Genomic DNA, 21,486 nt, shown 5'->3' on the forward strand with positions numbered 1-21,486 from the left:
GAAGGGCTTCTCTCAGGGTCTGAATTTTAAGCGACTGAGCCAAATTCCTTCTTGAAGCTTGAAGCGATGAGGGCCCCATAAAGAAATAAAGAAGTTAAGGGTACCCAATAGTGTCCCCATGGCCCTTCCTCACACCAGAGGATGCTCCACCGCCCTAGTCCAGAGCTAACCTGCATATGTGGCGAGAGAGTCACCCCAGCAAATGGAGACTGAGCCCCACAATTTGGGCGTGCTTCAGGGCACTATGTTCTTTGGCTAGTGGGTCATGACTTTTACCCATATATATGTAACAACAATTAAAGAAAAAGAGACCATAAATTTGAATGAGAGCAGCGTGGGGAGTACATGGGAGGGAGTAGGGGAAGACAAGGAAAGGGTGGGAAATTAAAATATATAGAATTAAAAGAAGTTAATACGTTAGGAATTAAAGAGAAAAAACAAAAGAGTATAAAATATGAGTTATGTCAACTGCTGAATCACATGTTAAGGTGGGCTCTGAATATCAATGAAACCATGGCAGCCCTCACTAAAGAGAAACATGGGCAGGGATGCAGCTCAGGGGAAAAGAGCTTGCCTAGCATGTACAAGGCCTGGTTTCCATGCTTTCTCCCTCATGTAAGATGAAGGAGGTTTTATCAGTCAGTTTCCTGGAAAAAAAGGAGGAGGATGGGAGGAGGAGGGGGAGGAGTAGGAAGAAGAAGAAAAAAAGGAGAGGGAGGGAAAGAGAGAACAGGCACACACTACGAAAGAGGACTTCCAGGATGGACTTATATGGTAAGAGCTGGGAGTCTAACAGTGACCACACATTGAAGAGGCAAGAAGTTAGAGGCCTCAGCTGTCCCAAGCTGGCATTGAAAGCCTGGAAAGCTCCTGCAGAGTCAGTAGTAGCAGGCCCAGGTTGAAAGCCTGAGGAAGCCTGTCATAGTGGGGGTTCTGTGGCTGAGATGAAACACCGTGACCAAAGCAGCCTGGAGAGAAAAGGGCTTCTTTTGCTTACACCTTGACATCACGTCATTGAGGAAAGTCAGGGTCAGAGCTATGCAGAGGCTGCGGAGAGAAGTGCTTACGGCTGGCTCAGCCTGCTGTCTTATACCACCCAGGTCCACTTGCCCAAGGGTGGCACTGCCCACAGTGAGCTGGCCCTTCAGGCACCAGGCACTAATCAAGGCCACTTCCCATAGACTGTTTACAGGACAGTCTTGGGGCATTTTCTCACCGCAGAGTCCCTCTTCTCAGATGTGTCTAGGTTTGTGTCAAGTTGACAAAAGTCAATGTCAGTGGGTGGTAACGACATCAATAAACACTTTCACCTCAAAGGAAAGGGGCTTGCAGATGCTGGAATGTTCCTTCCCCTGACTTCTTTGTTCTGGATCACCAGCTTGCTGGGTGGTGTGGCCCACATTTGGGGTGGGCCTCCCCCCAGTTCCTGCCTCCTATGTTCATCTCTAGGCATGCCCCACAGACAGAAGTGGTTTTTTTTAAAAACTATTTTTAGACATCTCTTAATACAGCTAAGTTGACAACCAACGACAACTGTCATCCAGGCATTGATCAGAGCATAGAGAGGGCCCATAAGGGAAGGGGAGGACCAGTGGCCCAGGATCCCCTGTGAAGGGTACCTGAGAGGCAGAGTCTTGGACTTTTCCTAAAGAGATATGCCCAGGATGGTTGGAAAAGGAGGAGCGAATACAGGGGTGGGTTAATAACGACCAAGTGTGGAGCGCAGACGAGAGCATGAGAAGGGAAAGTAATCAAGACGGAGGAGAGCGGTATTGCGCAGGCCCAGCATGGGTGTGGGGTGGGGGACGGCTCCCACTGATGATGCCCAGTGCTCAGCTGACGGAAAACAAACCCCCTCTAATCCTGTGCAATAAAACCATGGCTCGGATGAGCCCTTGAGCAGCAGAGCTGGCTGGTTCAGCCCATTTGAACTAGTCGCCATCTAAGAAATGCTTAGTTGGGGTTGGTTAAGGTTGGTGCCTTGTGGGATGGCAATACAGCTCAAGCCCTTTGGTGTCCATCTCCATCTCCGTGGAGTCAAACAAGCCTACCATACATGGATTCAGCCAACACACAAAGGTAGCCGGCACAGACACTGCAAGCTCGCTGCCAGCCAAAGCTTGTCAGAGGCAGTCTGTGGGCTTGTGTCTGTAAGGACACACTCGAGCTAACCCTCACCTTTTCTCCTGCAGAGGGTCAGCCTGGGCCAACACCACCTCCCAGTTTTTCCTGTCTGCCTTGCTTTTCCTCTACGTGTGGTGGAAGAGGATCCACGTTCACACCTGGGGAGGTACGTGACCCTCCTCGTTCACACCTGGGGAGGTACGTGACCCTCCTCGTTCACACCCGGGGAGGTACGTGACCCTCCTCGTTCACACCCGGGGAGGTATGTGACCCTCCTCGTTCACACCCGGGGAGGTACGTGACCCTCCTCGTTCACACCTGGGAAGGTACATGACCCTGTCAATGGAGGTTCCCAGGTACAGCTCTGACTTTTGAGTTTCTTTCCCTTGTAGAAGTTGGCCTTTTATTTTTATCTTCTAGGAAATCTCAAAATATAGAAAACATTTGTTACTGAAAATGCAGAAGTTGCTAGGGACAGTATGGCTTTGTGTTTGTATGGTTACCAAAACAACCTTTTGTTTATAGAACATGGTGGTAGATACTCAATTTTAAGGTGCAGTTATATTTTTAATATTTAATGAATTAAAACTAGTAACATGAGATCCTGTTTCTGGAAAAAGCGTGCTATTCAACTGAAGGGCAGTTAGATTAGTGTCGTATCAACTTAAGAGAACAGACTGTTCTCTGACCAGCCAGGACCACTCACAGCTAACTGAGGAGCCCAGAACCCTTGAGTAGACACCCACAGGCTTAACTGGATTTGTTGTTTGGCTTTCTTTCTTCCCTCCCTCCCTCCCTCCTTCCTTCCCTCCCTCCCTCCTTCCTTCCTTTCTTTCTTTTTTTCTTCAGTTTTACTGAAGGCTTTAGCTAATGATTGAGAGGAAACAGTCCGTCATGGTGGGGAAGTGACGGCAGCTGTGTGAGGCGGCTGGTCATGTGCAGTCGGGGGGTGGAAGAGGTGCTGACTAGCTCTCTTCTGCACTGGACAGACACATTCTGTCTTTGTGACTAGGATGTGATCTGCAGGAAACAGAAAACATTAGAGCACCTGGTTCCCCAGTACCTTTCCATCCAATGGCTCCAGTCCCCAGTGATTGCTCTGAGTCTCAAATGCTCTTAGGCTCTTTTTGTGCATATTTGTGCCAGATATGATGCATTCAGAAATAAGTTGAAGGAAAAAGGGGCCAGGTCAGCCTAGGTGAACTGTTAAAGGATTACGTAAGTGGTGTGAATAACTGGAATTCCAGAGTAGGTGTTTCGGTCTTAGTGCCCAAAGGAAAATTAGGCAAACTGCATTCCTCACTATAGTGTAACACAGTTCTTACCTCTGTCCTGTATGACACACCTTGGTTTCCTCTCTCCTGAACCTTATATGGTGTGTGTGTGTGTGTGTGTACGTGCGTGCACACACTATGAACATATGTGCAGAGGCCAGAGAAGGACATTAGGGGTCCTGCCCCACCACTCTTTGAGGCAGGGTCTGTCACTGTACCTGCAGCCAGGTGGGCGGCTAGCCAGCCCCGCAGCCTCCCCACTCTGCCCCTCACAGCACGATGTCACAGCTGTGTGCAGCCACACTTGGCCTTCTAGCTGGGGACTCAAACTCAGGTCCTTGTGCTTGCACACCAGGCGCACTTACATACTGAGCCACCTCCCCATCATCTCCTAATGATAATTCCAATGCCTTGTATCTTATTTAGCTTCTGATTCATTGCTTTTTAATTTCAACGATTATGTTTTAATTTCTTAACATTTTGTTTGGTTCTTTTATATATATATGCCCATCCTTATTATAAAAGTTCTTGACTTTGAGTATTGTTTTAGATTTTTATTTTTTTATAATTTATTTTATTTTATATACATCGGTGTTCTGCCTGCGTGTATGACTGTGTAAGAGTGTCAGATCTTGAAGTCATAGACAGTTGTGAGCGGCCATGTGGGTGCTGGGAATTGAACCTGGGTCCGCTGGAACAACAGTGTTCTTATAACCGCTGAACCATCTCTTCAACCCCACACTGCCTTTTTCTTCAAGTCAGGGTTTCTCTGTGTAGCTCTGGCTGTTCTGGAACTCACTCTGTAGACCAGGCTGGTCTTGAACTCACAGAGATCCACCTGCCTCTGCCTCCCAAGTGCTGGGGTTAAAGGCACGAGCCACCATTCCTGGCTGACTTTGAGTATTTTAAAAAGATACTTAGAATTAAACATTTTAATTAACTCTCTGAAAATTTCATATGCTGTGTTTTTATCATAATTATCCCCTAATTCCTTTCTTTAACTCATCCCAGATCCACTCCCATCTTCTATCCCTCCCCAACCTCAAGTCCTTTGTTGTTGTTGTTGTTGTTAATTTGATGGCTCATTGACTCCAATCTGTGCTGTCTATATATTCTGGGCATGGAGCCATCCACTGGAGCATAACCAAGCTACCAGGAACCACACCCTTAAACTGACCTTCCTCCCCCAGAAGCCATCAGCTGTCCTAGTGCCTTTGTAACGGGTGGGGGCTCATGAGATCTTTCCCTCCTTCGGGCTTGGATGTTGACTGGCTTCATCATCTTGGGCAGGCCTTGAGCAGGCAGCCAGAGCTGCTGTGACTTCACAAGCACAGGCAGTCCCGTCTGCCCGGAGGACACTGTTACCCTCCGGTCCTCCCCAGTCTCTGTCTTACAATCTTTCCAGCTTTTCTTCCATGCTAATCCCTGAGCTCTGGGGAGAGAGTCTGATTTGTGCCCGAGCACACCGCAGTCACTTAATCTCTGCAGCAGTTCCGAGTTTTTATATTAACCAACATCACTGCACAAAACAGCTTCTCTGATGAGGTCTGAGAGCCAAACTAATACACGTAAAGAGATATGACTTTAAAGTTTGATATTATGTCCATTTAATAAATGAATAGTGGCAGATAGATACTGTGTATCAGTGGTTCTCAACCTGTCTGTCCTGACCACAAGGGTCGCCTAAGACCATCAGAAAACACAGATATTTACATTTCTATTCATAACCATAGTAAAATTACAGTTACAAAGTAGCAATGAAAGTTACTTTATGGTTGGGGTCACTACAATATGAGGAACTGTATTAAAGGGTTGCGCAGCCTTAGGAAGGTTGAGAAGCACTGCCCTGTATCTTTTTTTTTTTTTTTTTTTTTTTTTTGGTTTTTCGAGACAGGGTTTCTCTGTGGTTTTGGAGCCTGTCCTGGAACTAGCTCTTGTAGGCCAGGCTGGTCTCGAACTCACAGAGATCCGCCTGCCTCTGCCTCCCAAGTGCTGGGATTAAAGGCGTGCGCCACCACCGCCCGGCTTGCCCTGTATCTTTTAACTGAAGGTCAAGACCACTCACACTCAGGGTTTTTGTTTAGAGGGCTTGCTGATTCCTATAGCCTTTTTTCTTGGTAGGGCTGGTTGTTTATTTTATTCTTTTCTCCTTCTCATGATCATCTTATTCATGTGTTCATATCAGGGGCTGGATCCTTCTTTTGAATGGGTCACGATTATTTCCCAGTTCTTTGTTCATCTGTCCATTATTTTTTTCCCTGCGGTCTCGTGTTAGAGATGTCTTTCTCCTTTGTGTGTAGGACTCCTTTAAGTATCTTCTACAGTGTTGTTAGTCATCATGAATTGCTTTAGTTTGTGCTTCCCTCAAATAGCTTTATTTTCCTATTGATTTATTTGGAACAGAAAGTCATTGTGTCCTAGGAAGCCCTGAACTTGATGTGTGGTCAGGGATGACCTTGATTTTCTGATTCTCCTGCCTCCCTGCACCTCCTGCTTGCTGGGATCATAGGCATGCATCACAATGCCTTGTTCAAGTGCTTCTGGGGGCAGAATTGTGCGGTCTAGGTGAGCATGTAACCAACTGAGCTATAGCCTCAGCTCTGTTTCATTGGTTTTAAAAGATGACCTTACTGTATGTAGAAAGCTTGTTTTTTTTTTTTTTTTGAGACAGGGTTTCTCTGTGGTTTTGGAGCCTGTCATGGAACTCCCTTTGTAGACCAGGCTGGCCTCGAACTCACAGAGGGCACCAGACCTCATTACAGATGGCTGCGAGCCACCATGTGGTTGCTGGGAATTGAACTCAGAACCTTTGGAAGAGCAGGCAATGCTCTTAACCACTGAGCCATCTCTCCAGCCCCTGTATTTGGTTTTGGACAGCTTCTCACATCGCCAGTTTAGTTCCTTCCTTCTCAAGCTGCGGTCTTCCCTGACACCCTTGTATCCTGCTGGGGAACAGGCACCCCTGTCTCCGGCTCTGTGTGATGGCCATTGTACAGTGCATGTTGGTGTTGGACTCTAGCGTCCAAACACCGAGAAGGAGTCTCCCCCAGAGACCATCTCACACACCATAGCCAATGTAAAAGCATGAGGATTTTATTAATTCTGTCATAACAGGGTCCCCCAGCATTCGGGAAGCCGAGGGACCTCGAATAGTGGGCACAGGCTACTTTTAAAGGGGCCACAGAAGCAAGGGGGTTTGTTCTTTGACTATTCTGATTGGCTTATTCGAAAGGGCTATTACCAATAATTGACTGGAGAGCTGTTGCCAGATCAGATGAGGTAAGAGGTCATTTTGACCCCGTTTCCCAGGGGACCGAACCAAAACATACGTATATGGGTAATTGTTCAGGAACTGAGTACGTGTGAGTGTAGCTGTTAGGTCCTTGGTTCCCAGGGGAGGAGGGGAAGCACTATGGCACAGAGGCTGAGAGGATTCAGAATTGTCAAAAATGGCTTCAGGATTGTCGTAAAGACTTACATTGGCTTTCTCACCTGTTCTCCAGGTTGGACGAGGGAGTGTTTCCAGGAGTGGAGTTCCTACACCCGCCTGGCCATCCCCAGTATGTTCATGGTGTGCATCGAGTGGTGGACCTTCGAGATTGGGACCTTCCTTGCAGGTCTGTCCACACCCAGGGAGCCTGCACACAGCCTGGGCGGTCCCTATCCACACCCAGGGGAAGCCTGCACACAGCCTGGGCAGTCCCAATCCACACCCAGGGGAACCTGCACACAGCCTGGGCAGTCCCAGTCCACATCCAGGGGAACCTGCACACAGCCTGGGCAGTCCCAGTCCACACCCAGGGGAGCCTGCACACAGCCTGGGCAGTCCTAATCCACACCCAGGGGAAGCCTGCACACAACTTGGGCGGTCCTAATCCACACCCAGGGGAAGCCTGCACACGACCTGGGCGGTCCTAATCCACAACCAGGGGAGCCTGCACACAACCTGGGCAGTCCCAATCCACACCTAGGGGAACTTGCACACAGCCTGTGCGGTCCTAATCCACACCCAGGGGAACCTGCACACAGCCTGTGCGGTCCCAATCCACACCCAGGGGAACCTGCACACAGCCTGTGCGGTCCCAATCCACACCCAGGGGAGCCTGCACACAACCTGGGCAGTCCCAGTCCACACCCAGGGGAGCCTGCACACAGCCTGTGCGGTCCTAATCCACACCCAGGGGAGCCTGCACACAGCCTGGGCAGTCCCAATCCACACCCAGGGGAACCTGCACACAGCCTGGGAAGTTACAGTCCAGAATTTCTCAAAAATGGAGGCTCTTCCTATTCTCTGGCATTTTGTGGGGTACATGTCGGGGCTTGCGCTGCAGGCATGAGCCCTGAGCCCGCTGTAAGTGCATGGCTTTTCCTCTGCTCTGTCCCCCTGTGTTTTGTGAACAAGGAAGGGGTGGCTCATGGAATGGGAGGACAAACTCCCCAACTCAGGTGTCCTGATCATCTGTCCACCTTGCTGACTCTGACAGGCTTCCAGCTGAGCATGGCTCTGTGTTAGCTATGATCTGCGCTTCTGCTGGAGCTATAATTATTTTGGTCTTATTTCTGGTAATGTCTATAGTTCAGACAGTAGCAGTGATGTTCTGTGGATGCTGCTTGCTTCAGTTGTCCCCAAAGCTGTTCATGCTGTCCTGCCTCCTTTCTCCCGGTGTGACCCCTGACACCTGCATCCCCAGGAGCCTCATCCTACATCCTCAGGGTGTCTTCTGTGATGGAGCCGGGGTTTGTAGAGTGACCACATCAGTCTCCATGCCTGAGGTCTTGGCAGCTTGCCAAGAAGAGATGGCTAGGATTTTTGCATCTGGGTTATTCTTCTTCTTAACTAGCTGGACTTCTCTTAAATGAAAGTATGGGTCAGAAACTGGGGACACAGCACAGTTGCATCCTTGTAACACACACACACACACACCTATGTATATATGTATAAAAATATATGTGTTCTAGTTTCATAAAGAAAATGGTTCCTCCGGTCTACTATTTGACTTCTATTATCTGCTGCTTCAGGCCTTGTTAATGTGACGGAACTGGGGGCCCAGGCTGTCATCTATGAACTGGCTTCTGTTGCCTACATGGTAAGAACATGAGTGGTACTTTGCACCTTCTTTTGTATGAACCCTATGGGCCACTGTCCTTGCATTTAACATAGGTGGAAGGGGGAGGAAGGAGGGAGGGAGGGAGAGTTGGGTTCTGACCACATTGTTTCCCGTTGTGTGGCATGGGCTCCTTACCCAACTCTTCTGTGTTTCAATTTGTTTGGCATATGAATGGGAGGGAAATGTAGTCATGTAGCTCCACACCGCAGGTGAAGACTGAATGATACCCTGTGTGTCACACGGCAGGGCGCCTGGCAAAACCAGTTAACCAGTGTGTAGTTAGTGTTGGGACTTGGTTGTGTGAGGGATCAACTCCTGTCCTCCGAGAGCCTGTGGCTAGCTCAGGAGACAGGGGTAAAGGAACACCCGAGTGTCTCAGAGTCTCACCTGGGTATGATGAGTTAATGAAACGCAAAACAGGCTCTGAGATGTGTAAAAGCAGAGATGGGTACCTTTCAAACAGGGTTGTAGGGAGCGTTTCTCTGCTCCCTAGTTTAAGCTGAGCTTTATAGGATGAGAGCAACTAGCCCGGGAGCCAGGGTTGCCAGGCGACTGTAGAACCCTGTGTTGGGAGCTACTTGGTGCTGCTGGGGACTTGTTAAGAGAAAGGGTGGCAGGAGGGTGGGGCAGAAGACAGCCCCGTTTGCTACCAGGGAACAGAGGTGTGCAGGCCAGGGGAGGCAGGAGAAGGCTGCTGGAGTGTCACTCAGGTGAGGAGCTCAAGGCTCCCAAGGAAGACAGAAGTAGATGGGCAGGGTGTGTGGGGAGGCAGGAGTGTGGCTGCAGAATGCAAAACGAGAAACAGATTGATACAGTAAGCTGGCTTGGCCATCTGCCGGGTCGTGCCTGGTACTTCTGATGCTTTTCAAATGTCCTAGCCCCATGCTGTCACAAGATGCTCTGGTTGCCTCTCATTTTCATAAAGATCACATAGGCCATCCGGGCAAAGGGTTTTTTTTAGCCATTTTGCATACATTTAAAAAAATCGTAATGGTGAGGGCAGAATGTAGGGCAGTTGAGAGTATTTATCATACTGGAAGCTCTGGACTCAATTGCCAGCAGTGCACACACGGTAATCTCGCACTCAGGAGGTAGAGACAGGGAGATAAGGAGTTCAAGGTCATCTTCTGCTACGTAGTTTGAGACGTCAGCTCGACAAGTAAATAAATATAAAAATGAAAAAAAAAAGAGTTGGTTGGTCATCTTGGAATACAAAAGAAGACTGTTGAGGAGCAGACCCAGTGAACAGAAGGTAGGAATAGAAGGAATCTCAACCACAAGCCAGGAGGAAGCGAGTGCAGAGGCAGCGGCCAAGAGACCTGTGCAGAGGTAGCCAGGAATGGAGGAGGGGGCAGTGCGGTGCTAAGGCAGGTCCCTCTGGAATGGCTGTAGGAAGGGAAAAGGAGAGGCAGCTAAGGGGACAAACTGCCTGAATTTCGGGGGTGGTGGGTATGTGGAGGGAGGAGGATGGAGTTGTATGGCGAACAGTAGGCCTGCTAATCATCTGTCATGTTTAGGTTTCTGTTTTCCCACATGTTATGTCACAGAATCTCAATTTTTTATGTTATTGTTATTATTTATTGTGGTTGTTTTTCTTATTTTGAAGAAGGGTCTTGCCATGTTCCCAGGCTGTCTTGAATTCTTGAACTTATGTGATCCTTCTGCCTCAGCATCCTGAGTAGCTGGGGCTACAGGCATGTGTCATGTGACTTTTTTTTTTTTTTTGGTTTTTCGAGACAGGGTTTCTCTGTGGCTTTGGAGCCTGTCCTGGAACTAGCTCTGTAGACCAGGCTGGTCTCGAACTCACAGAGATCCGCCTGCCTCTGCCTCCCGAGTGCTGGGATTAAAGGCGTGCGCCACCATCGCCCGGCCGTGTCATGTGACTTTTACTTTTCATTGTGGTAAACATAGCTAACATGAACTCCCCTCCTTCGCCACTTACAGTCTGCAGTTTACTGACATTGGTGACACTCAATGTTACACAGCCGTTCCCGGAACCTGTCATCTTGTCAAAGGAAGTCTGTATCCATCACATCCTCCCATCTCCCATCCCATCTCTGGCTCCTGTGGCCACCATCCACTAACCACTACCTGTTTCTGTCACACACACACACACACACACACACACACACACACGCTCACACACGGAGACTCAGTAATTCTTTATGGTTCTCACGGTAAACAAGACCTCCAGGTGGTTTTGTTATGGATGGATCTGGGGCCCTTGCTTCTCAGCAAAAACCCAAGAGAGAGATGTGGGACAGTCTCATCTCTTAAGAGCTTTCAAAGGTCCAAAATCACTTGGAGATTACCTCTATCATATATTCTTTTATATATCATGCAAATCACATGTAACAAAAAGCTCTCTACATATTCTTACTATCGCAAAGCTAGTTATTGTGTTTTGTAAATTGTCATTCTTGCCTTCAGATGTACTCTGACAGAGAACAACAGTAATTCGGGGAATTAAAAACTGTGTTTGGAATGGAGGCCAGCCAAGGACACTCCACCATCTGCAATTATGTGAATGGGCTTAATGCATGCCTCTGAAGTAGAAAGTTGAAATGGGATTGTTTTTTCTTGTTTTTAACAATGGGTAAAATTTATAATGAATGAAAATTAAAACATTTAGTAAATAAATTATCTCTCTCTGAAAAAAAAAAAGAGCTTTCAAAGGGAACATGCGGGAGCTGAGCCCAGGCAGGGTCCGGCATCCTGGATTTGCCTGCTTTCGGGAAGCCCTACAAACATCAAGGCTTCTGGGGCCTGCAAATCCAAGGAAAGATCTTGCAGTGAGCACTTTAAACATTGACATGTAGGCTGGCCTCCAACTCACAGAGATCCACCTGCCTCTGCCTCCCACGTGATGGGATTAAAGGCGTGTCCACCACACTCAGCCCATAGCTTTCTCCTTTTGTACAGTTCAGGGCCCCAGACTAAGGGCTTGTGCCACCCATAGTGGGTAGATCTTCTCACTTTGATCTCATCAAGACAGCTCCCTGCAGGCATGCTCAGAGTCTGGTTTCCCAGGTGGTTCTAGATCCCATCAGGTTGACAGCTATACTTTGTCTGTCTCACCGTTAGTGACATTATGGAGTTCAGCTCCACCAACCTTCACCGAGTCCCACAGGAAGAGTTCTCAGTGCTTTTTATATCAGTGGTTCAGTCTTTAGAAACTGTTTATCTACTGTATCTAGATAAATATACCTAAATCTGATCTTGTAGACTGTATTTTAAACTAAGTTATAATAATGTTTGTGTGTTTGCCAAAAAAGGAAGCCCCACCCCCTGACAAATCCAGCTGTGCTCTGGCTTGCTTGGATTAAGGCTCTATGGGGGCAGGTGTGAGCCACACTGTTTACTAGTGACGAAGTTGGGTTTCAAGGCAGTTAGCCGATTGTTCTTAGTCACACCGCTTGGATGCAGCAAGAACCCTCTCTGGAAGCTAGATTGTAAAGCTGTCTGAAGTCTCCATGTGGTTGGACCCTACTGCATTAGCATCAGGTTTTTTTGTTTGTTTGTTTGTTTGTTTGTTTTTAACTGTGACTTCTGATTGCTAATTCCCAGGTGCCCTTTGGCTTTGGTGTGGCTGCCAGCGTCCGAGTGGGCAATGCTCTGGGGGCAGGGAATGCTGAGCAAGCCCGGCGTTCCTGCACCACTGTTCTCCTGTGTGCTGGTGAGCTGTCTCTGTGGTGCCCGTGCTGAATTGGGTGCAGTGTCTGTGCTCCTACAGCACGGTGCCTAAGAACGAAGTTCATTTCTCACAGAATTTGGGGCCGATCAAGTCCTAGACTAGGTACCACCAGGTCTGGTTATCTAGTGAAGTCGGCCCTCAGCTTCCAGGATCTGCTCCCCACTCCACCCCCACCTGCCCACTCCGCCGCCCCAGTTAGGCACTTTTAGAAAACACCTATCCCACGCCTAGCAGCATGGCCCTCAAGACTCAGTTAAATTTCCCGGTAAATTTCCCATGAGAAGCTTTGTCACGTTCTGGAGAACTGTTCTTTCCCGTGAGTCCTTTTGTGTTTCCCAGGTGTCTGTGCGCTCCTGGTGGGAATTCTGCTTGCAGCCTTGAAGGACGTGGTTGCCTACATATTCACCAATGACAAGTAGGTCGTCATCCAGAAACTGCCCTTGCTTTCCTGCTTTCTTCCCTGCCTCCTTCAGGTTAGGAGGGGCGTTGCCCTTGGCTTCCCAGGGAAGCTTGCAGCACAGCCAAGGAGAGGCAGGCGCGGAGGAGAAACAGGCTTGAATGATGCAAGCCTGTGCGGTTCCACCCCGCTCCTGCTGTACCCACGCCATTCTTCAGACCTGAGTGGAGTTTTGCTCTGAGAAACACAAGAAAGCCTGTGGGTTAGTCTCAACCCCAGAGGCAGTGCTCTGTGGTGGCCAGCCCCTCCTTTGAGGCTGTGTTTGCAAAAGTCACAGACTCAATCTTACACGTTTATTGTGTTTTCTGTAACAGGAATTACAAAATGATTTATGTATAAGAAATCATCTATTGAATAAAACAGACCATTATCAACCTGGTCTGGTGGAACAGACCTGTAATTGCAGCTATTCAGGAAGCAGGGATTGCAAGTTCAAGGCCAGTTTTGCACAACTTAGTGGGACTCTGTCTCAAAATAAATAATTTTTTAAAAGAAGAAAAACTCCTCTATAGTGTCAGAACTTCTATATATTAGTAGAATTTAATGAGTATGGTTTTATCATATACTTAAAAAATGTAATGTTTGGGGGCTGGAGAGATGGCTCAGTGGTTAAGAGCATTGCCTGCTCTTCCAGAAGTCCTGAGTTCAATTCCTGGCAACCACATGGTGGCTCACAACCATCTGTAATGGGGTCTGGTGCCCTCTTCTGGCCTGCAGACATACACACAGACAGAATATTGTATACATAATAAATAAATAAATAAGTATTTTTAAAAAATGTAATGTTTGCCCTGGATTTTAGACTTGTGATTAAAAGAAAATAGTGAGTGCACGTGAACACATGCTTGTAAATGTGTGTGCCACAGTACGTGTGGGGAGGTGAGGGGGCGGCTTATGGGACTTGATTCTCCTTTCACCACGTGAATCCTGGGGCTGGAACGCAGGTCATCAGCTTAGCTGAAAGCACCTTTATCCACAGAGCCATCTCACCCAGGGGTGTCTAAATCACTGACTGCTGTCCTCCTCCCAAACAGGGACATCATTTCCCTTGTGAGCCAAGTGATGCCCATTTTTGCTCCCTTTCACCTGTTTGACGCACTTGCAGTAAGTATGCAGCGGTTTCACTCTGATATCTGAAAATCGCGTGTCTGTGACTTAATGCTTGCATGTCTGCCAAGGGGCCTTGCCTGGCTCCCATCTAACGGAATGCCAGCCATGACATGGTGACTGCTGGATCCATCCAGGCAGGCGGGGTAGTGGTGAGCTAACTCTGACCTTTAGGTCTCTCCCTGGGCTGGTCTTCTGTGGACCTGTTGCTGCTCAAAGACCCTTTGGCCACATTCCAGAACCATCCCAGGAGGCTTATTCTTAGTACGAGCCGTTATTCTTTGTGGCTTGACTTACAAGTGTCACTGATGCTTGGCTTTCCTTCCTGTGGGGTTTCCTCCACTTCCTCCACATCGCTCTGGAGGTGGGTGCCCATGGGTGGGCACAGCAGTGGTGCTATCCTAGTGACAGAATCCACGACCAAAAGCAACTTGGGGAGGACAGGGTTTATTTGATTTACTCATCAGGATCCAGCATTAAGGAAGCCAGGCAGGAACTCAAGCAGAGATTGTGGAGGAAGGCTGCTTATTGCCTTGCTCCCCTTGGCCCTGCTGCCCAGGGTTGGCACCGCCCACAGTGGGCTGGTCCCTCGCACATCAACCATTAATCAAGACAACGCCCACAGATACGCCCACAGGCCAGTGTGATGGAAGAAACTCCTCTTCCTAGGTTCTCTCTCCTTAGGGACTCTAGTTTGGGTCGGTGGACAGTGCCCAGTACACGGCCTGACAGCTCCGGAGCAGAAGCTGCTGCGCTCCTTGCGGTCTTTGAAACAGGATGGTTTCTTTCATCTGTGACACCTGCTTTGGGCAGGGAGCTCTGTGGGGCAGCGGCACTGTACTCTGAACTTGATGTGATGAGCTGTGCCAGCCTGCAATGCTGCTGTGGGTTTCCTCCCTGCAGGGCACCTGTGGCGGGGTCCTGAGAGGTACAGGAAAGCAGAAGATAGGTGCTATCCTGAACGCCATCGGTTACTACGGGTTTGGTTTCCCTGTCGGAGTGTCTCTGATGTTTGCTGCTAAACTTGGGATAATAGGTATGCGTTTGACTCCTTAGCGATTCACTTGAGGTGTAAAGCGGCTGGCTGGAAAGCTGGTCTGTGGGAAGGGAGGCATTCCTGCACAATGCCCGCTGCACCAGGAATGAGCCCTGGCGGTGGCAGTGGAACTGAACTATTGGTTCTCATGCTTTCGTGATGCTCCTAGTGTTTCTCCACTAAAGGGCATGATAGATCTGGGACTGCAATGTGCACGTGTGCATATGACTTTAAGTCATGCCCAGAGAAGTGTTTGTGGAGGGCTGTGAGGTGAGTTAGTGGGTGGAAGCACTAGCCATGAGCTCATGACCTCGTCCAGTCCCTGGAATCCACTGTGAAAGCAGAGAACTAATTCCTAAAAGGTTTCATCTGACATCATAGTACACGTGCCCACACTCTCACACGCACATCGTACACCCATATATGGTTACATACACACATAATCACATACACACACCACTATTCATACATAATCATAAACATACAACCATAATACACAATTACATATGCACTTAATCACAAACACAATTATGTATATGCAATCATACATAATTACATACACAAATAATAAATTAATAGAAAAGAATTGACTGTAGGATCTGTTTTATGGAGTGTTTTTTAACAAAAATGTCTGAAGATTTGACAAATGCTGTTTCGGTGGAAACAATTCGGTAATTTTTAGCCTTAGATGGACTGTGAAGGTGGGGATACTGTCTTCCTTGTGATCATCCTGATCAGGATATGCTAATCAAGCTGCTAGACTTCTTTTTTTAAATATGTTTTATGGTTTATTTAACTTTATTTTATGTGCATTGGTGTGAAGGTGTCAGATCCCCTGCAACTGGATCTTCAGACACTTGTGAGCTGCCATGTGGGTGCTGGGAATTGAACCTGGGTCCTCTGAAAGAGCAGTCAGTGCTCTTAACCACTGAGCCAAGCTGCTAGACTTCTATGTTCTATTTATGTGACTGTGGAAACTCACCGTAGTTTCACTTTTTGTGTGTTTTTGTTGGGTGTGCATGCTTGAGCCCGTGGCCTGGCGTGAGCTAGCCGAGTGTTCTGGCTCTGAGACACTCCCTTGTTAGAGCCTACTACTACTACTAATATTGCCTATCTACAATGCTTACTTCATAAATAAGGTCCAAACTTTTTGTATGCCCCAATGCAAGATAAATAAGATTTATCTATTTTTGTAAGCATTAAATGGAATTCTTCCATGGAGCTGTTTAACCTGGGATTTTTAAAGAATTTTTTGCACCTGAGAGCAGCTCAGTTTCTGTTTAGACTTTTTCTTGTGTCAACATGAATAAACTATGTAATTATTAGAAATGCTTTATCGAGGATCAAAACCTGTAGAATTGTGCCAAGCAATTTAAAAGCTGTTTTGAGTATATATTCATGTTTTTTATTTTCTATATGTTTCTACATAATAAAGCATTTATAATAATTACATAGTTTATTCATGTTGACACAATAAAAGGTCCAAACAGAAAACAAGCTGCTCTCAGTTTAAAGTAGCAATGAGCCGGACGGTGGTGGCGCACGCCTTTAATCCCAGCACTCGGGAGGCAGAGGCAGGCGGATCTCTGTGAGTTCGAGACCAGCCTGGTCTACAAGAGCTAGTTCCAGGACAGGCTCCAAAACCACAGAGAAACCCTGTCTCAAAAAAACCAAAAAAAAAAAAAAGACAGTCAAAGTAGCAATGAATTTTCTTTCCTATTAAAAGTAGTGCAGTTGGATCTGGGGATACCTATCATGCATGATGCCCTGGGCTACATCCTTAGAACTGGTTCTTAAAGTCTAGTTAGAGAACGGCATGACTGCCCCAATATGTGTGAAAATCACTCTTCCCACTCTTTGTCCAAGCAGCACATTTTTTATCATGTATCAAATTTTATTTCTCCCATTTCTTTGCAAAACTCAAAATGGCAGCTGGCAGAGGAGACGTGTTGCGTCTTCATTCCTCTGGGGGGCGCTTGATTGGTTCCTGTTTACAAAACACAGGGGGAGGAGCATCCAACATATACACACCACTCACATGGTCCTGAATAAAGTCACATCTAAGGATGTACACCGCCACCCCAGCAACATCTCGGCTGTAGGGATTACCCCAGCCTCCGCCTAGTGTCTCCAGGAGTAAGTGTGAGAATCGATGTCAGCAAATGACACAGGAGACGAAGTCCCAACTTAAAGTGTATTTCAACTCTGCACAGTGGGCTCTGCTGGGACTGTTGACTTTCAAGTGATTAAAAATAGTTTCTTCTGGAGAGATGGCTCTGGGGTTAAGAGCAGTTGCTGGTCTTATAGGGGACCCTGGTCTGGCTCCCAGCACCTATATGGCCACTCACAACCAGATCTAGCACCCTCTTCTGTCTTCTCTGGGCACTGCACACACGTGATGCAGTTACATGCAGGCAAAACACTGATACACATAAAATAAAAATCTATAGTTGTTTCTCCTCATACATATTTTTTATGTAACTCTCTTGGAGTTTTAATATTTTTTTTAAGATTTATTTATTTAATATGTGTGTACCCGAGTGTATCTGTGTGCAGTGCCTGGGGATGCCAGAAGAGGGCGTCCAATCTCTTGAAATGGGAGTTACAGACAGTTGTGGGACTCAAATCTGGATCCTCTGCAAGAGCAGGAAGTGTTCTTAACACCTGAGCCATCCCTGCATCCCCAAACGCTCCATAGTTTTCATGTAAAGTTAGAGGAATGTATTCCAAGCGAGCTCCTTCTTTCCTTCCTCTGTCTGCTTCCCTCTTTCTTTCCTCCTTCCTTCCCTCTTCTTCCTCTGCCTCCTCTTCCTCCTCCCCACTTTCACTCTGTACCCCAGACTGACTTGGAATTCACTATAAATCCTGGAAAAGCCTCAAACCTTTAACTTCCTGCTTCAGCCTCTTAAATGCTGGAATTGTCAGCATGAGCTGCCATGCCAGGCATCAAAGCAAGCTTTTGAAAATACCAGATCTCACACCCATCCATGCAGACACCAGTCCGAAACCCTTTCGTGGGTCCCAATTACCATGGACAGACAAATAGTAACCCTTGGATATTCCTGTGGCTCACATGTCCTCCATGGTCTTCCTTCTACCTTGTCACTTCCTACCTGGCCTCTCTGCGCACGAGGCTCCCGAGCTGGCCTCTTCCGGTAGCATGCTCCTCCTGCCTCAGTTTGTACAGCTGGCCTGCACCCTCCCTAGGCTGGTTCAGGTCTCTACCTCAGAAGACACCTGGCCACTCACTCGGACGGCGCTGCGGGCCATCGCTAACGACCAGAGAGCCACACACCTAGCACTCTATATTTCCAGTGTGTTTCTTTGCTCATCGTCTGTCCTTCAATGTCTCTAAAAGCTCGATGACAGACTGCGATCTATCCAATTTGTTTGAGAAGTTAATTTAACTGAATTTTTGCTCCACTGACTGGGAATTATCGGGGAAGAATTTTAATGATTACTGAACCGGAACTGATGGCCCTGTTGCTCATTTTGTGCCCACAGGCCTCTGGTCTGGACTGGTCGTCTGTGTTTTCTCCCAAGCCGTCTCCTATTTAATCTACATCAGGAGGACCAACTGGAATAGAGTGGCAGAGCAGGTAACAATCTCGGTGTTGTTTCAAAATGCATCGACGCTTGATCCCGTGGTTGGCAAGGCATCTTTTGGGGTGAAGTGATAAATAAAATCCCACCAATTTCAAGACAAACAGTGCATCATGAACAACGTTGGCTATGTGGGGAGGCCAAAGGGAGACAGAAAGATGGTTTCTCTTAGATAGAGTTGACTGGTGTCTCCTGACCACAGGACTCAGCCCAGAAAACTGAAATTGGCAACAGTATATTTTTGTTTTTCTATAAAATAGTGTTAGAAAATAGTTTCCTGTTTATGCCATTTAGCTCTTCTAAATGCTTCAATTAAAAACCTTTTTTTTTTTTTTTTGGTCCATTCTTACAAAGTTAAATTTTTTTTTAAAAGGCTAAATGTTTGTGATTTGTAGGGCACGTGGGCAGGGGTGGTGACCCACATGAGTGTGTGAGCAGAGATGGCTCATCTCACTGTGGGGAGGCCTAATGTAAGACACGGTGGGTGGTCAAGAGGAAGGACTCTTAATTAGGGGGGGAACTCAGGAATTCTGGCTATTGCCTTTTAGTTTCGTGATCCCTCTGGCTCTGCCTAATGATGATGTATTGTGTTTTTCTTAAGTTCACGTTGGTTTGTTGAGGGAATGGACTATGTAGAATATTGACTTGGGGGCTGGAGAGATGGCTCAGTAGTTAAGAGAGTTGACCGCTCTTGCAGAGAATTCCTCTTTGGTTCCCAGCATCCATATGGCAGTTCACAACTGCCTGTAACTCCAGTTCCAGGGGACTCAGTGCCCACTTGTGGCCTCCATGGATACTGCATAACCTGGCCCACAGGCATACCAGCAGGCAACCCCCATACCCATAATTAAGCCTTAGGAAAAAATTGCTATTGAGTTGGTCAGTAAACTAGCTTTTAGATGGTGATGTCATTGACTGTTAGATTTGGTCCTTTTATCCGTATTTGGAGACACTAAAGGAATAAGTGCAAACATGGTAAGCTGCCAGCGGAGCACTGGGAGATCAGTCATTTTCTAGTGTGACCGACGTTCTCATGGCCAGGAAAGGCTGTGTCCAGTATTATTGCCTTTCAGCTCTAGCTTTAAATCGAAGTTTTAACAAAAAGCTACAGCTGGACTCCATCTCTACTTCATTTACTCATGTAGCCTTGTTTTTAGGCACAAGTTCGAGCTGGGCTAAAAAGCGGCAAAGAGACGATACCCACCCCAGCAGGTAATGGGCCACTCTCTTTACGGTTCTGTTCCTGCTCTAAGTATGAAGCTCGGTTGTCCAGAGAGGTCGAGTCTGTGAGTTCGGGCTCTCATGACAGTAACGATTGTCTCTGCCATAACTTGCCAGACCAACTCTAAACTCTCCTGTTAAATGTTTCTTATGTAATTTCATATATACTAACTGACGACTGGGGGTCATTTTTGTTAATACCACAGTGACAAAGTGAATGTCCCACTGCCCTCTTCAAACAGATCTCTCCATCTTGGAAAGAGACGCTGTCGATGGAGTGATTTTGCCAGACATCGTCAGACCGGAGGCCCAGACGGGCCCGCTGGTAGCAGAAGAAAGCCAGCATGCAGTGCCCACCGTCGGGGAGATCTTGACGGGGAGACAGCTGATCGTCTACCGTGGCATGGCCCTGGCTGTTTCCATTGCCGTCCTCATAGCGGGAATCGTAGTGCGAGTTCTCAATGATCGTGGCTAAGATAGGCTTCTCACCGGTCTGTGGACTGGTGATAATTGTGTACCACGTCCTGAACATGGGCGGGAGCTTGTTGTTGGAACAGAAGGCTTCTCTTAACTGTGGGTAGAAGGGCTGCCAGCAAGCATCCTTGGTTACACTGAGAGACCACCCCACTCTACTGCAGGTCAAGAAGATGCAGTACGCTTGCCTAGTGTGTGCAAGGCCTCTGTTGGATGGTCGGCACTAGGGTTTGCGGGGGGGAGGGGATGGTCAGCACCAGGGTTTGTGGGTGGGGTGGGGGGAGAACGAACAAACGAATGAATGGCTATCCAAACTGGGGGGCGTGCTAGGGATAGAGTGCACAGACATCAGCACCTGCTAGGCAAGTGCTCCACCACTGAGCACTCCCACATCCCGGAAGCCCTGCCTTTAAGGATGCTTTCACGTTATCATGGTTTCCAAATATGTCAGCTTGATTTTCCCTACTGGAAATGTACCTTACCCACCCATGCATCCTCCGCTGCCGTATCCTCACGGTGAGTGAATGTCAGGTACCCCTTCTCCCTGTCTGGGTGCCACAGAAGCACTTATAAAATAAATACCTAAGATTTACAAGGCACGCTGAGAATATTTGAGGACATGATGTTATTATAAATGGTAGCTTTGGGGTTTTACCTTTAAACAATTTTCATACTAATTAGGAAAGATATGGATTCTTGTTTTGTTTTGCTTTTGTTTTTGTTGGTCCTTGACTCCCACAATGCTTTGGTTTGGTTTCACTTTCCAGGACAGACATTTTTATAGCTTAATCTAAAAAATTTGGTCAATCCTAAGATAATTTTTTTAAAACTATATACTAAAAGCGAAACAAAACAAAAAGAAAAGCAAAGAGCACCAGGCATTTCCTAACACAAAGCTCCCGAGTTACCCACAGTGGAGTACAGAGTCCTGCAGTTTTAGTCAGCTGCCGTGACTGTACCATAAACCTGGTGAGATTGGCAGACACAGAGAAAACATTTTATTTGTTTTGGAATTTTCATCCGTGGTCAGCTGCTGGGTTGTTTTGGGGAGTCTGTGATGGAGCAGAGAGGCTCCTTTCGTGACCTGGAGACAATGGAAAAGAAAGAGGCTGGGCTCTGGCTATCCATCCCATGGCCAGGCTGCCAGGGACTGGACATCCTTCCGTAAGACTCCACCTCTTAAAGGTTCTCAGTCTCCCACGAGCGCTGTACTGGAGACTAAGCCTTTAACACACGGTCCTTAGTGAACACTTCGCTTATTTGATTTGCTATCTTAAGGATGAGAGGAAAACCCAGGATCATCAACTCTCTCGGAAGAGCTGATAAAGAAACCCATAATAAATAGTGAGTTTATAAGGATAAAAACTTACATCCCCAAAGAGATAATA

At 47.3% G+C, this 21,486-nt stretch overlaps 1 protein-coding gene across 1 annotated transcript in view; it reads left to right on the forward strand.

Moving 5' to 3' along the window:
• LOC142860696 (multidrug and toxin extrusion protein 2) overlaps positions 1 to 20,099 on the forward strand; it is a 35,123-nt gene extending 15,024 nt beyond the window's left edge. Inside the window, exons 8-17 of the mRNA XM_075992300.1 lie at positions 2,193 to 2,290; positions 6,902 to 7,015; positions 8,418 to 8,485; positions 12,074 to 12,182; positions 12,540 to 12,615; positions 13,692 to 13,761; positions 14,668 to 14,800; positions 18,305 to 18,399; positions 19,561 to 19,615; positions 19,867 to 20,099. Coding sequence (XP_075848415.1) covers positions 2,193 to 2,290; positions 6,902 to 7,015; positions 8,418 to 8,485; positions 12,074 to 12,182; positions 12,540 to 12,615; positions 13,692 to 13,761; positions 14,668 to 14,800; positions 18,305 to 18,399; positions 19,561 to 19,615; positions 19,867 to 20,099 — 1,051 coding nt within the window. The remainder of the gene's footprint in view (positions 1 to 2,192; positions 2,291 to 6,901; positions 7,016 to 8,417; positions 8,486 to 12,073; positions 12,183 to 12,539; positions 12,616 to 13,691; positions 13,762 to 14,667; positions 14,801 to 18,304; positions 18,400 to 19,560; positions 19,616 to 19,866) is intronic.
• Positions 20,100 to 21,486: the final 1,387 nt, after the last annotated feature.

This window comes from Microtus pennsylvanicus, chromosome 11 (assembly GCF_037038515.1).
Source record: "Microtus pennsylvanicus isolate mMicPen1 chromosome 11, mMicPen1.hap1, whole genome shotgun sequence".
NCBI lineage: Eukaryota > Metazoa > Chordata > Mammalia > Rodentia > Cricetidae > Microtus > Microtus pennsylvanicus.